Source organism: Panthera onca, chromosome D4, assembly GCF_046562875.1.
Source record: "Panthera onca isolate mPanOnc1 chromosome D4, mPanOnc1 haplotype 2, whole genome shotgun sequence".
NCBI classification, from domain to species: Eukaryota; Metazoa; Chordata; class Mammalia; order Carnivora; family Felidae; genus Panthera; species Panthera onca.
The window spans coordinates 89,126,283-89,140,496 of record NC_138351.1 but is presented as its reverse complement, the minus strand read 5'-3'; the positions used below and the strand labels follow the sequence as shown (position 1 = coordinate 89,140,496).

The 14,214-nt window shown below is 62.6% G+C and overlaps 1 protein-coding gene across 2 annotated transcripts in view; it reads right to left on the bottom strand.

The window, feature by feature from the left end:
- The window catches only part of HMCN2 (hemicentin 2), a 143,031-nt gene that overhangs the window by 1,775 nt on the left and 127,042 nt on the right, over positions 1 to 14,214 (bottom strand). For both annotated transcript variants that reach the window (XM_078436359.2, XM_078436360.2), the window contains exons 86-97: positions 11,754 to 12,023; positions 9,195 to 9,344; positions 8,009 to 8,146; positions 7,788 to 7,909; positions 6,204 to 6,441; positions 4,960 to 5,022; positions 4,705 to 4,827; positions 3,859 to 3,993; positions 2,635 to 2,763; positions 1,795 to 2,115; positions 949 to 1,068; positions 61 to 187 (exon numbers count right to left, since the gene is read on the bottom strand). In XM_078436359.2, the coding sequence (XP_078292485.2) occupies positions 61 to 187; positions 949 to 1,068; positions 1,795 to 2,115; positions 2,635 to 2,763; positions 3,859 to 3,993; positions 4,705 to 4,827; positions 4,960 to 5,022; positions 6,204 to 6,441; positions 7,788 to 7,909; positions 8,009 to 8,146; positions 9,195 to 9,344; positions 11,754 to 12,023 (1,936 nt within the window). The remainder of the gene's footprint in view (positions 1 to 60; positions 188 to 948; positions 1,069 to 1,794; positions 2,116 to 2,634; positions 2,764 to 3,858; positions 3,994 to 4,704; positions 4,828 to 4,959; positions 5,023 to 6,203; positions 6,442 to 7,787; positions 7,910 to 8,008; positions 8,147 to 9,194; positions 9,345 to 11,753; positions 12,024 to 14,214) is intronic.

Here is a 14,214-nt window from a genome sequence, read left to right as displayed (position 1 = left end):
CGTAAGCCCCCAGCTCCTGGCAGTGTGCCCCAGTTCACCCCCAGCCGCCTCAGCCCTTACCCTGGGCTGGAGCCCTGCCGGTAGGTGGCCGGACATGGCGTGTCCACGCACTGGTAGCTGCCGCGGGTGTTAAAGCACATCTGGCTGGGTCCACACTCGACGTCGTTCTCCTCGCACTCATTGATGTCTGGGTGGGGGAGGTTGGCACAGAAATGGGGAGTGAAACAGTGGAGTAAAGTGGAAGGGACCAGGGCAGGAGCCAGAGACGGCATGGGAGTGGGGGCGGGGGGAAGGGAGGTGCTAAAGAGAAAAATGCCTTTGGGGGACCAGGGAGGTAGGCAGCCCCTCTCCCCTTGAACCCAGCCACCTTGACCTATGATAGCCCAAGCGGCAGGTCCCGAGCACCTCCCCATCTCCCTAGGGGGGCACCCTGGGGACCTCCTGAGCCCAGAGCTGGGTTGCACAGCCTGGGAGAGATGACGGCTGCCCTTGGACCCCGAGTGAAGACTGCCCGTGACCCCTGTCTGCCCTAGTGGAAGCCCCGCCCTCCTAGTGGAGGCCTCGCACTCTACAGGGGTGGGGAGGAGGAGCGGGGCACTAGCCCCCTGGAGCACATCAAGGGGAGTGCTCCGCTGCTCCCACCAGCAGCTGGCTCTGGGCCCGCCCTCCACGTGTCTCATCCGGCCATTTAAGGGAGCGCGTCAGCCCCATTTCACCAGGAGGCTGAGGCTCAGAGAGGGGAAGTGAGTTGTCCAGGGACACACAGCGGGGCTGCGATGGACGCCCCCCAGGGCTGCTCTCAGCCTGCCCACGCCCCCCCCATCTCTTCGTTCCGGCTTGCCTGGCTGTGGGCCCCTGGGGTGCTCTGAGCTCGGCTCCCTGCCCCACCCGTGAGAAGCCCTGTCCTGGTCCCTCCCGCACTGGGAGGGGGGGAGGGCCACGGCTCACCCTGGCAGTTTTTCCCGCTGGGGAGGAGGCGGTAACCCTTGGGGCAGAGGCACCGGTAGCTGCCCTCGGTGTTTCGGCAGGCGTGCTGGCAAAGGTTCCTCACCCGGCACTCGTCCAGGTCTGGCCCAGGCGCAGAGGTGGGGGGGGATGGGGCCAGAGACACGCACTGAGTCACAGATGCCCAGGGCGCCAGGCTAAGGGGATGTCTCTGGCTGAGGCGGCCCACGCCTTCTCTCCGCCCTGCCCACCCCACGTTCACAGGGCCTGGTGGGGAGACGCTGCCCAGACCCCTCTGCCCAGGCAGGAATGCTGAAGCACGTCTGCCCTCGACACTGTCTCCCCTTTGCCTCTGCAGCCCAGCGCCAGCCTCCGCGGGGGGGGGTTTGGGGGGGGCTGTCCCTAGCCTCCCCCCACCCCAACCCCCTACCCACCAGTCTCTGTTCAGGGTCTCAGATCAACTTGGAACGCTCCTGCAAATCTCCCTCCCTGACTGCTTCACCTCTACGCACCGAAAGCAGTGTTTCTCCAAAGTGGCTTCCCCGGGAACATCTGCCCCGAAAGCAGTGTTTCTCCAAAGTGGCTTCCCCGGGAACATCTGCCCCGGGGGACAGACCCTCTCTCTGGGCCAAGAGCCCCTCCCCCCTCTTGGAAGCCCCTTGCCCATTAGTACAGCCAGGGCCTCCCGATGGCACGTAGCCACGAAAGTGACTGTCGGCACCTCCCACCCTGCTTGCCGTGAGCCCCGGGTTTCTGAACATGGGGTGTGGTGCCCACGCGCCCGGCCGGGGCGCACGACACACTGGAGCGGGGCGTGTCCCCAGTGGGATGGCTGGGGCTTGGCCTTACCTGTGCAGACGCCGTTCTGCCGGATGAAGCCAGTGGGGCACCAGGCCCGGCCCTTATTGCTCAGGGCTCCGGGGCCTGGCCGGAGGGAGACCCAGGCCTGGTAAGAGCCCCTGGGGTTAGGGGTACGGGGCCGCAGCCAGGGCACTAAGGGGCCCCGGTGGCCGACAGTGGTCACATTTTGTTCACTCTGCTCTAGGGGGGTGCAGGTCTTGCCGTCACGGAGGAGGGTCTGGCCCGGCGGGCACAGGCAGCGGTAGCCACCCTGGAGGTTTTGGCACTGGTAGGCACAGGTCCCGGGCAGCTGCAGGCACTCATTGATATCTGGAAAGGGACAAGGCCAGGCAGGGAGCCAAGGGCGGCTCAGGGCTCGCCACAGCTCCCCCCGCCTCATCCCTCCAGGTCTCCCGCCTTCCCCAGAATCCAGCTGCCTCCCCCACCGCCTCCAGGCCTGCCCGCAAGCCTTGCCTCTCCCGGACCGCCTCCTGCCTCTGCTGCGCAAAGAGGCCCCAGCCTCCCCCAGCTCTGAGCCTCATCCCAGACTCCCCCCTGTGCCGCAGCATCCCGGTGAGGCCCATTCTCCCCGCTAAGCCTCTCTGAGACCCACCCCACTCCTCCCCACCCTCCTCCTCCACCTCCTCCTCCCGGGCTCCCCGGGAAGGTTCGGTGCCAGACAGCGGCAGAGCCCCGACCCGCGCACGCGCTGGGCGCACGGGCAGTGTTAGCTGCTGTTTGGGTTACTCGCAAAACTCAACGACACCCTTGTCATAAACACCCGCTGCTTGCGGGGTCAGCCAGGGGGTGCTGACCAGGGCTGCAACCAGGGGGTGAGTGGCCCCATACCTAGGCAGGGCAGGCCGGGGCCCTGGAGCCGGTACCCTCTGGGGCAGCTACAGCGGTGCCCGCCTGGGGTGTTCTCACAGATCTGGTTGTAGTGACATTCGTCAGACCGCTCCAGACATTCGTCCACATCTGGGGAGGCAGGGGTGCGGACAGAGGTGGGGCCGAGCCCCTCCCCCTGCCCCCAACAGACACAGCATGCCTCTGCACATCTGGGCCTCATCCCTGTCCCCTTCTCCAACCTGAGTGCCACCAGGTAGAAGGCCCCTGCCTGCAACCACCTCTCCTCATCACACCCACTTTGGAGGGTGAGAAGGTTCCGGATCCAAAAGAAAGGAGGGGCTTTGGAGGCAGAGTCCCGGGTTTGGGCTGAGCTCTGTCATATCCCTTAGTCCCTGAGCAAGGAATTCTCCCTGTCCTGGCCTCAGTTTCCTCATCTGTGCAGAGGGGTCAGGATGGGACCTCTTCACGGGGCCATGGGGAGAAAACTGGATTGCGTGCGTGAAGGGGGTAGGAGCCTGATGGGGGGAAAGAGCGCCAAGAACTGGTAAGAGAGGAGGCGGTGAGGGCAGAGGAGCCGTCTAGGTGGACAGGGCGCTCCCTGAGGCCACGGACATGGGGTGACCTCCTCTTCTGAGTTCCGGTTCCACCAGACTTTGCCCCTTCACTAGGTGGTCCTACCACTCAGAGGAGGAGCCTGTCCGAGGAGCTGTGATCGTGATCGTGATGGGGAGGCTATGGGAGGCTGGAGCCGGAAGAGCCCCGGGGGCGGGGTCACCCTTCCAGGGGTGGCACTGAGGCACTGAGCTTCTCTCAAAGGCTCACTGCAGCCGATTCATAGCGGCTGCTGGAGAAGCTGTGTCGAGAAGGAGCCGGAGGCTGTGTCTGGGCCGGGCCACGATCCACAAGGGGAAATCGGGGAAGCGACAGCAGACGCAGCATGTGTTTGCCATCCCTGACCTGGTCCCCCTTCATGAGATGAGAAACCTAAGGTCTGGACGGGAACAGACACTTGTCCCAGGGTCCTCAAATTGCCAGCGGCCGGGCCAGGCTAGGCCAGGCCAGGCCTCAGACCTCTTGAGTCCAGCTCAAGCTTTCTCCCCAGCCTCTCTGCTCCTTCTGCTTCCTCCGAAGGCCTAGAGTCCCCGTGGCACACAGCACCTCCTCCGCTGAACCCAGGCAACCACCGGAGCACGGACAGCCCCACCCACGTCACGCCCCTGTCACCTTCACAGCCGGCCCCGTGAGCGGCCACCCGGAAGCCAGGCCTGCAGTCGGGGAGGCAGTGGTAGGACCCGAAGAGGTTCACGCAGCGCTGTCCCTGCTGGCAAAGGTCGGCATCCCACGCGCACTCATCCACATCTGGCGGGGCGAACGGGGGCAGGGGGCTGCGTGAACGCGTGTCCCCCGGGCCCTCCTCGCCACCCTGACCCTGGCCAACCTAACTGCACAGGCTTCATCCCCCGGCCCAGGAGCCCCTGGCAAGAAGGTCCCCACTTCTCCTGTTAGCTCTTTCCAGCATGTTGCCATAGGCCTTGGCCTGGGGCACCTGATAGGAGGTTGAGGACAGTGTCCCTCGGGCACCCAGCTCAAAGCCCAGTGGGGACTTGGCCATGCCAGGCCTCCCTGGTGGAAGCAGACGGGTGCAGAGGGGAGGGTCAGCATCTGGACAGCACCCTACGGTCAGATTTGTTGTCCAGAAGCTGTGTTAAGGGGACAGATGGGTGTCCACTGCGTTCCAACCCCAGCTGGCTGGAAACGACTGCCATGTTAGGAAAGCGCCTGAGGCCGTGTCCGGGCTCGGCGGGCACGTATGCACGAGCACGCAGTGGGCACGTGTATGTCTTTGGGGCTCCCCAGCACCCCCAGGACTTGAGCCTCTCTGATCTGCAGCCCTCCTAGCAGGAAGTTCCCAGGGGAAACGGGGCATCGCCACCCCCAGGCTGGCATCCGTGCCATCGGGAACGAGCCAGGTCCTGAGGCGGGTGCCCCTGGCCAGGGTCCCGGCTCTGCAGCGCCCCACACACACCCAGGCCACCTCCCAGGAGAGCCTCTGCACCCGGGCCCACTCACCTCTGCAGTTCCTGTCATCCCTGGCCAGGGCAAAGCCGGCTGGGCAGGAGCAGGAGAAGCGGCCGGGTGCGTTGTGGCAGGAGTGAGAACAGGGGCTGGGGCCGGCCGAACACTCGTCCCTGTCTGGGAAGAGGGGGGTGGGCGGGATCTGGTGGTCTGCACCCACAGGCCCTCCTGCCAGCCGGGCGGGACACATCATCCAACCCCGGCTGAGAGGCCTCCCTCGGCCATGCCAGGGGAGGGGAGGGCACTCACCCACACAAAACTCTCCCTGGGCGTCCAGCTCGAAGCCCTCTGGGCAGCCGACTTCATTCTCTTCTGCAAGGCGAAGGGGGTAGGTCCTAAGCACACAAGGGCACCGTACCCAAGGTGCCCCGGGACAGACAGCAGCCCCGGCCGAATGCGCCTCCCTCCTGCCAGCCTGGCCAGGCCGATGTCCCCTAGGCCCTGAGCCAGGCCCGTGCCCAGCCAGTCAGCGAGCCTGTTCCCAGCTCAGGCCTGGTGGAGGCGCTGGCTGTGGCTCGTGCCACACGAGCTGGCTGGAGTGTAAGCTGACAGACGCAGGGGAAATCATGAAGGATGCCCACCGGATGCCCATGCGTGCAAAAGTGCACTCTGAGAATCCAGAGGAGTGGGCGTGGCCCCCGGCTGTGCCCAGGGTGGGGGGTGTGCAGAATGGGCAAATGACAGCATCTGATGGGGGCAGCGAGCACACCGAGGGGTGGCGGCAGGCTGCGGTCTGGAGACAAAAAGACCAACTACCAAAATCAGTGTAAGGACAGCATGCTGGACAGAGCAATCGATCCCCGGGTGCTCGGCGAGGGTTCTAGAGAAAACACCGCTATTCCTGATACCCTGCGAGGCAGGTGATGTTGTGCCCACTTTACAGGTGGGAACACTGAGGCTCAGAGAGGGCCAGGGCATCGCCCCCAAGGTCCCACAGCTGGGAGATGGTGTGGCTGGGTTTGAATGAGGGCCTCACTGACCCCAAAGCTACGCTCTTACCGCTGTCCCACGTTCAATGTTAAAAACAAGCGGGGACCTCAAATAATGGTAACAGATCTTTACCATCCATCGGTTGAGATTATATGGCATGTTCATGGGGGCCTCCAGGCGTTCCAACAGGGGCTCCCGGCTGCCCGGGGCGGGGGGAGCTCTGGTGCAGGCACCCTTGAGAACGGGGGGCATATGGCTGGAGTCTTGGACGTCAGCTTGGGGGGTGGACCTGGACCTTCCCCATGGGGCCTGGGAAAAGGCTCTGGGGGGGTTTGAACAGGAGCGGCCGGAAGAGCTGTGTCCCCGCTGGGGGTGTGGACGGTCAGACAGGACCAGGGACAGGCTGGAGATGAGCGGACCAGGGGGTGAGCTGTCCCCGTCCCCAGTTTCCGGTCCGTGGTGAGAGGGTGCAGGAGGTGGGGTGTCGCCTTGGCTCTCGGCCAGGTGCATCGGGGGCCCCCGGTGGGTGTCTGGGGAGTGGAGACAAAGGACGGGGGCCTCACCAGCCTGCAGGGCTGCGGTCAGCTGGAATTGCAGGGCCTCGGCCTTGGGGTCGAAGGCCGAGCTGATAGCCGAGGCCCGCAAGCGCTGCACCGGCTGGGGCTGGAGGCCCCGGGCCGCGCTGTACTGGATGCTGTGGTTACAGCGCAGGAACGTGGGGAGGCCGTCCTGCAGGAAGTGCTGCGTGGAGCCCACGAAGAGACGGCCGGGCCCCACCTGCACATACTGCTCCTCGAAGTCCTGGAGGAGGGGGGAGGAGGGGTGGAGGGGAAGGAGGGGAAGGGGTAGGGAGGAGGGTGGGGGAAGAGGGGGGAGGAGGCAGAGGAGGGGGAGGAGGGGGAGGGGAAGGGAGAAGAGGAGGAGGGAAGAGGGGGAAGGGGGGAGGAGGGGGAAGGAGGGGGGAGAAGGGGTGGAGGGGAAGAGGTAGGGGGAAGGGTGGGGGAAGAGGGGGAAGGAGGCAGAGGAGGGGGAGGAGGGGGGAAGGGGGGAGGAAGAGGTAGGAGAGGAGGTGGAGGGGGGAGGGGAAGGGAGAAGAGGAGGGAAGAGGAGGAAGGGGGGAGGAGGGGAGAGGGGTAGAAGGGAAGGAGGGAAGCAGAAGGGAGAAGAGGGGGAGGAGGAGGAAGGGGAGGAAGAGGTAGGGGAGGAGGTAGAGGGGGAGGAGGGGAAGGGAGAAGGGGGGAAGGGGGAGGAGGCAGAGGAGGGGAAGGAGGGGGAGGGGAAGGGAGAAGAGGAGGAGGGAAGAGGGGGAAGGGGGGAGGAGGGAAGAGGGGGAAGGGGGGAGGAGGGGGGAGAAGGGGTGGAGGGGAAGAGGTAGGGGGAAGGGTGGGGGAAGAGGGGGGAGGAGGCAGAGGAGGGGGAGGAGGGGGGAAGGGGGGGAAGAGGTAGGAGAGGAGGTGGAGGGGGAGGAGGGGAAGGGAGAAGAGGAGGAGGGAAGAGGAGGAAGGGGGGAGGAGGGGAGAGGGGTAGAAGGGAAGGAGGGAAGCAGAAGGGAGAAGAGGGGGGAGGAGGAGGAAGGGGAGGAAGAGGTAGGGGAGGAGGTAGAGGGGGAGGAGGTGAAGGGAGAAGGGGGGAAGGGGGGAGGAGGCAGAGGAGGGGAAGGAGGGGGAGGGGAAGGGAGAAGAGGAGGGGGAAGAGGGGAGGAGGGGAGAGAAGGGGTGGAAGGGAAGGAGGGGAAGCAGAATGGAGAACAAGAGGGGGCAGGAGGAGGAAGGGGAAGAAGGGGGAGGGGAGCAGGGGGAGAGGGAGGACCAACGAGACCGAGAATGTCTGAGATTTCAACTTCCAAGGGGTAGGAGCCTTAGCCCCTCGTTCAAGGGGCCCCGGGTTGCTGGAGGTGGAAGCCTGGTAGGCCTGTCACCTCTTCCTCTAGCCGGTTGGGGACCCTTGCGCAGGTGGCTTCCCTTTGGTTTATGAAATGGGGAGGACACCTGTCCCCGAGAGGCTGGACCCAGGGCACCCTCCCACTGGGCTAAGTCCGGGCCAGGCCACGCCCCAGGCCCCGCTTGGGGTGTCAGGAGGGGACGCTTGGGGCAACACATCCCATTCGCCCCCCACCCCCACCTGCACGCCTCGGGGTGCGTCCCCACCTGCGCTTCAAGATCTGCGTCAGCCAGGCTCCCAGGGACGACGCCACTGACCACCACGTCAAGGAGCAGGAGGCCGTCGGGATCCAGGCCCCGGGCCTCCTGGGTCATCGTGAGCAGCTCGCCTGTAATCACCCCCCACCCGGCCTGGAGTCACCACGGGGGAGAGGCCCTGGGCTCGGGCCTCAGCCGCCCCGGCCCCCCGGGAGGAGACCCCTGCTCACCCGTGGCGAACTCCACGTGCGACTTCTGCAGGAAGCTGCCGCCCGTCAGAGAGTGGCCGTTCAGGGCGTCTCCGGTCTCTCCAGCCAGGGCCCAGTAGACGGGGGCGACGGTGACCAAGAGCACGCGCATCAGAGGCCCTGGACGGGGTGCGCACGGAGGCCGAGTGAGGGACCGATCCTGAGGGCCGCCGCTCCCCCGCTCGAGGTCCCTCTGCAGCTCCCTATTGCCCCGGGAGGGCTCGGGCCCCCTTCCCTCCCTGCCCAGGACCAGCCCCGTGACCACCCGGGTCAGTTATTGGATCAGAACCTGGGAAAGGGTAAAAGCAAACATCTAGTTTGTGGAGCGGTGTTTGAAAACTAACAAAATACAAAGAAGGGCATGGGGGTTGGGCGCCCGGGGGGGCTCAGTCAGGTAAGTTTCTAACTCTTGATTTCAGCTCAGGTCATGATCTCACGGTTCGTGGGTTCGAGCCCCGTGTCGGGCTCTGTGCTGACGGTGCGGAGCCTGCCTGGGATTCTCTCTCTCTTCCTCTCTCTCTGCTCCTCCCCCACCCCCCTCAAAACAGATACATAAGCATTTAAAGAAAAAAAACCAAAAAACAAGCCAAACGAAGAAGGGCACGTGACTTGCTGATAGTCCATTCAGTTCCACGAATCCTGAGGGTGACTGGTCACCCCCGAGCCTGGGACGTATGTGCTGAACCAGGTTGAAAGTCAACCAGGTCTCCTCACTCGCAGATGCCTCCCGGAAGAGGAGGGTCACTGAGTTCTGAACAAAGGGCCCCAAATTGGCTCTGGATGTGGATTCTCAGACTTGCGCGTGCTGCCCAGCCCTCCGCGATGGGGCAAGGGGTGCCTCAGTCCGGGGAAGGGGGAAACCCCACTCGCTTGGGGGGGCGTCAGGGATGGTGGAGGTCAGGGATGGAATCGTTATCTGACGGCATTCGTATATCCCGATTATTTCACGCTCTCTGGGTCTGATTTTTATTTCGTTTTGTTGGGAGGTAGCGGGGGTGGGGAGGAAGTGGCCTGCACCTCAATCCACTTTGGCCTCGACTCGGGTCTTAGGGGCGGTCAGAGTTTTCCTCCGGCAGTCGGGCCCTGGGCAAGCCTCAGAACACACGCTTGGCTTCCGCCTGGAGTCGGAGGGGCCCCGGTGCAGGAAGAGGCTCTGGCCCCCGCTTACCCACGCTCGCAGGGATGTGGCTGATGCCGCTCCAGATGGTGGTGACCCCAGAACGTGCCTCCTGGCGCACGCTGGTGTTGAGGGTGGCCATGCCAAATTCCTGGCCGTTGATCACCCCGGATACGCCGCCCCGGCTCCCACGGGGCTCCCCTGTGAGGAGGGAAGGGGACGGCAGCGGCTTTATCCACCTCCAAGCCCTCAGCATGAGCGGGTACTGTCACCCACTTCATGGAACAGGAACGGAGGCTCAGAGAGCTCAGGTGGCTCGCCCAAGGCCACACAGCTCGCGGGTGACGGACTCGATGCCCGGGGGGTCCTGGCTCTGAGGAGACCTGCACTGGCACGGGGCTAGCTTCGAACAGTGGCTCTGCTGTCACCTCCCTGGAAATCTGGGCAAGTCGGGCCCCCGAGACGCACTTGAGCGAGGAGGTGGGACCACAGATGTGCCAGAGACCTGTTGGGTTCTAAAATGCCAGCTGCTCATGATGGCGGGGCCGGCATGCTGGGGGAGCCAGGGCACCAGGCCAGGGACGGCATGCCGCCACCTGAACGTCCCCCATTCCGTCGGTGGCCCTGGCGCCCTCCGCCCTGCGGCTGGTTTGGCCGGGGTGGGCCGGATCTCTCACAGCAGCCAGGCGGGTCTGCAAGCACCCACGCTTTTCAGGACTAATCAGACGGATGGTGGGGGCACAGAGGGTGCTTCCTCTGGCTAATGGGCCAGCTGTCTTGTCTGCACAGATGGCATCCTGGGGGCTGAGAGACAGAAGCTGGCCTGCCTCTTCCCCCCACCAGCTCTCTGGGGAAATTAACAACCAATTGCCCATGATCTGTCGAAAAAATAACATAAAACACTCAACGGCCAGGGTCCTTAATGGGCAAATCAGGGGGCTGGTTAATTTTGGATTCCGGGAAGCAGTGCCATTTACCCAGTCCAGAGCTGGGGCTTGATGAGATCTGATGCCCATCTGGGATGTCTCTCATCAATATCTGTGGCTCTGGGGCTTATGGGGGGACAGGAACCGGCCATGAACCTACCCCCTGGCTTCTCAACAAGGGGAGGAGGAAGAAGCTGGGGTGCAGATAAGCAGCTTTTGAGGGGGACAAGAAATTGGAGGCCGGGAATGACAAGCCACTGTCAACTTTGGGATGGGATGGGACATGGGATGACTCAGCAGGCCTCTTGCCTCCCACGAGGCCAGGCTGGGCACCACCCAGGCTGATGGGAAACGAGGAAGAGAAGACAGCGCTCAGAGTGAGGGAGCCTTCGAAACCTCTGAATGCCTTTTACCTAGCAATGCCCTGTTGGAAGAACTCAGCCCGTAGAAATATTCAGGCCAGCGGACAGGTGCACACCACAGGGTAGTTTTCAGGGAGGAGGGTGGGGGGACTGGGAAAAAATAAAAACAAAACCCAAGCCCGTTGCTTATTTAACAAAGCCATTTGCGGGGCACCTGGGTGGCTCAGTTGGCTGGGAGTCGAACTTCAGCTGAGCTCAGGATCTCACGGTTCGTGGGTTCAAGCCCCGCATCGGGCTCTGTGCTGATGGCTCATAGCATAGCACTTTGCTCTGGCGGCCCTGAGATACTCATCCAGAAGCCATGTGCAGAGCGCTGTGGTTTGGGGCGTGAGCTTTCCAACAGGAGAGGGTAAGGACGGGACCCAGCTCTGAACTAAAGGGAGGAACCGCTCAGACCCGAGGCAGGGCGTGTGGCCGGGCGTCAGAGAACCGCTGAATTTCTGGAGCCGTGTGCGTTGGTCTTCTGTCCCTGTCCGCAGGAGATGAGGCGACCAGGGGCCACAGAGGGTCCCAGAGTTGGCTGGCGGTGGGGTTCAAGTGGGTTTGCAAGCGGCAAAGTGTCGAGACCCCGCTCCGGGGCTGGAAAGGTGCCCTCTGGAGCAGCGAGGAAGTAATCTGGCCTTGGGGGCGGTGGTAGATCAGTGATGGCTGTCACGGCCAGGGACAGCAATCCAAAGCCACAAATACGGCGTATTTGCTACAGAGACACTATTAACTTTCAGAAATGAGACTCAGTGACTATCCGCGGTGCGGTCGGAGTCGTTTCACGGTGGTTCAAGATAGTCCTTTTCTCTGTTTTGAAGTTTGGCCCCAGGCAGGAGGGAGCTGAACGGTGAGGCCCGGAGGTTGGGTGGGGGGGGTGGCAGGTGTTGTAATGCGAGAAAGCAGCATCCGTCACTGTCCACCCATCATGGCCTAAGTCACAGACTTTTCCCAGCAACCCCCAAAGTGGGCACCAGGGCACCTGGTTTTATTCTGCCCACTTCACAGCGCTGTGGAATATCCAGAGAGAGGACACTGTCTGTGCCGATACGAGCGGCAAACACTTAGCATCTCGGAGCCTCAGTTTCCCCAGCTGTAAAGGGCAGGGTGGGTAAGGTGACCCAAAAGGCCTTTTTCCTCCTAAGTCTGTGATTCTAAGCGAAGGGAAGAGTCGGGGGGGGGATGGTGGTGCTGGCAGGACAGGGGGCCACGTCCCCCCGACGAAGCAGGAGATCCCGCCCGCCTCTGTCCACAAAGGTCTGAGCGGGGACACCCCGTACCTCTCACGGCCAGGACCGCTCGGGCCGTGGCAGAGCCCAGAAGGTTGTGAGCGACGCACTCGTAGATGCCCGCGTCCTGGGCCTCCACTCGCTGCAGCCACAGGCCCCCGTCGGGCAGGGTCTGGAGCCGCCGGCCGGCCCGCACGGGCTGGCCCGCACGCAGCCACTCCACGGTGGGCACCGGCTCTCCCGAGGCCTGACACTGTAGGGCCACGTCGTCCCCAGATCTCGCCGTCACGTCCCGGGGCTCCACCCGGAACACCGGGGCGCCTGTGGGAAGCCCAGGGCAGCTGTTAGGAACGTTTGGTTATTTTCGTATGTTCAGCTGCTGCTCGTTCATTCAGACGGCTTAGAAAATGCAGAGGTAGAAAGGAGAAAACAGAATCATGAGTGAGCATCACATCCCATCACCGTTCTGAGTACGCCCTTCTAGACACCGTTTCCGTAGAACATGACTGCATGGCTCATAGCTGCTTCCTTCCTTCCTTTTTCACCCCACAATAAATCCTAACTACCTTTCCGTGCCATGAGATACTCGTTTTCAGTGCCTCCCTTCGTTTGGGTCCCTCACGGGGATGTTTCTAACGATGCCAGATGGGAGACGGGGGCCCCGTCACCGACCGTGGGTGAGTCTCACCAAGTCTCTCCCTGGCCCTCCGTTTTCTCGTCTGAGGGACGGCAATCCCTGTCCGCCTGCTACCTCAGACCCTCCGAAACGGCTGGAAAGAAGACACTCGTGATAGCATTTTGGCTTCTCCACGCGTCCCAAACCATAGCATTCTGATCCAAGAAATCCCTTTCCGTCTTAAACCCCCGAACGTAATCATGTCTGCAAAGATCCCTTCTCCAAATAAGACCACGTTCTCGCCTGGGAGACGAGGACACGGTAGCTCAAATGTCGGGGGGGCCACTTGTCAGCCTACCACGGCCAATGTCTCCTAACGCTGAACACATGCCTATTGTGTGGCCCGGCCACTCTCGGACGGACACCCGAACGGAAAGGTGCATGCGTGACCGCCAAAGGCACGCGTCCCCTGCCGAAGCAGCGCGGCCCGTAACTGCCCCCACGTGGAGGGGACCATACAAACCGTGACGTGTCCGCACAGCGGCGAGCCAGACCGCAACGGGGACGACGGGTGAGCCACTTCCGCGTGCGAGCTCACGCGGCGCTGTGCACAAGAAGCCGGACACGAGAGCGCACGCGATGGGGTTTCGTTGCGACGACGGTCAAAAAATAAGCAAGAGCAAGACGCTGGCCGTGGCCGCGTGAAGAGGTCAGCAAATGCACAACTTGACAGAATTATCCAAACCAACTACTTCAGGGCTCTAGAAGTCAACGGAAGGCAAGCCACAAATGGAGAATCACTGACCCGCGAAAAGCTTCCAGAACTTTGGGCGAGAACAGTGGAGGCGTGTGGCCTGGGCCTGCTCCCATCCGCCACCCCTACTCTTGAGCTGGGGGCGGGGCTGGCCGTGAGACCCCAGCTTTTGCTATCACAAGGGGCCGATCCGATTTGCGGGAGGAGACGATGCGGGGGGTTTTGTGGGGGGAGGGGCAGAAGTGACAGGAAGCAAGCAGGGAACTGACGCCTCTGCTGGCCTGCGGAGACCAGGGGACCCGCCGGAAGCTTAACGAGAAGAGCCTGGAAACGAGGGAGCCCTGGAAAGGCCAGATGGGGTCTCTACACATCCCTGGCTGCTGTGGACGGTGTGCACCTGTGCGGGGATCTGGGCGGGGGTGGGCCAGGAGGAGTCAAGGCCGAGGTCCCCTCAACACCTGCCCCAACTCTGACTCACCCAGATGCTTGGATGGGGGGTGGGGGGGGGGGCGAGGCCTTAGTTTCTTGGCCCTTTAACCGTTAGCAAGTTTGACCGGGGTACGTCTTGGGGCAGAACTTCTCCGGGTTTATCCTGTTTGCGTCTTGCTCGAATTTTGTAGCCTTACGTCTTTTGTGACAACTTTTCGGCTCTGGCGTCTCTGGGTATTTTCTCACCCCTTTCTCCTTTCCTTCCGGGACCCTAATGCCACGATGTCAGGTCTTGGCTTCGTCCCACACTGGCTCTGAGGCTCTTCTGGTTGTCCTGCTCGAGTCCGTTCTTTGTGGTTCCGACTAGGCGAATTCTATTGTTACGCCTACAAGTCGCTAATTCTTCCTTCTGTCCTCTGCATACCTGTTCACACCCATCCACTGAGGTTTTCATTTTATGGAAGTTGGGTCCTAAGACTTCCCTTCGTTTCTTCTTCATAGCTACTATTTCTTAAGATTTTTAAAAAATGTGTATTTATTTATTTCGAGAGAGAGAGAGAGAGAGAGAGAGAACACGCGCAGGGGAGGGGAAGAGAGAGAGAGAGAGAGAGACAGAATCCCAAGCAGGTTCTGCACGGTCCGTGCAGAGCCCGACGTGCGGCTCGAACTCCCAAACCGTGATCGTGACCTGAGCGGAAATCAAGAGTCAGACG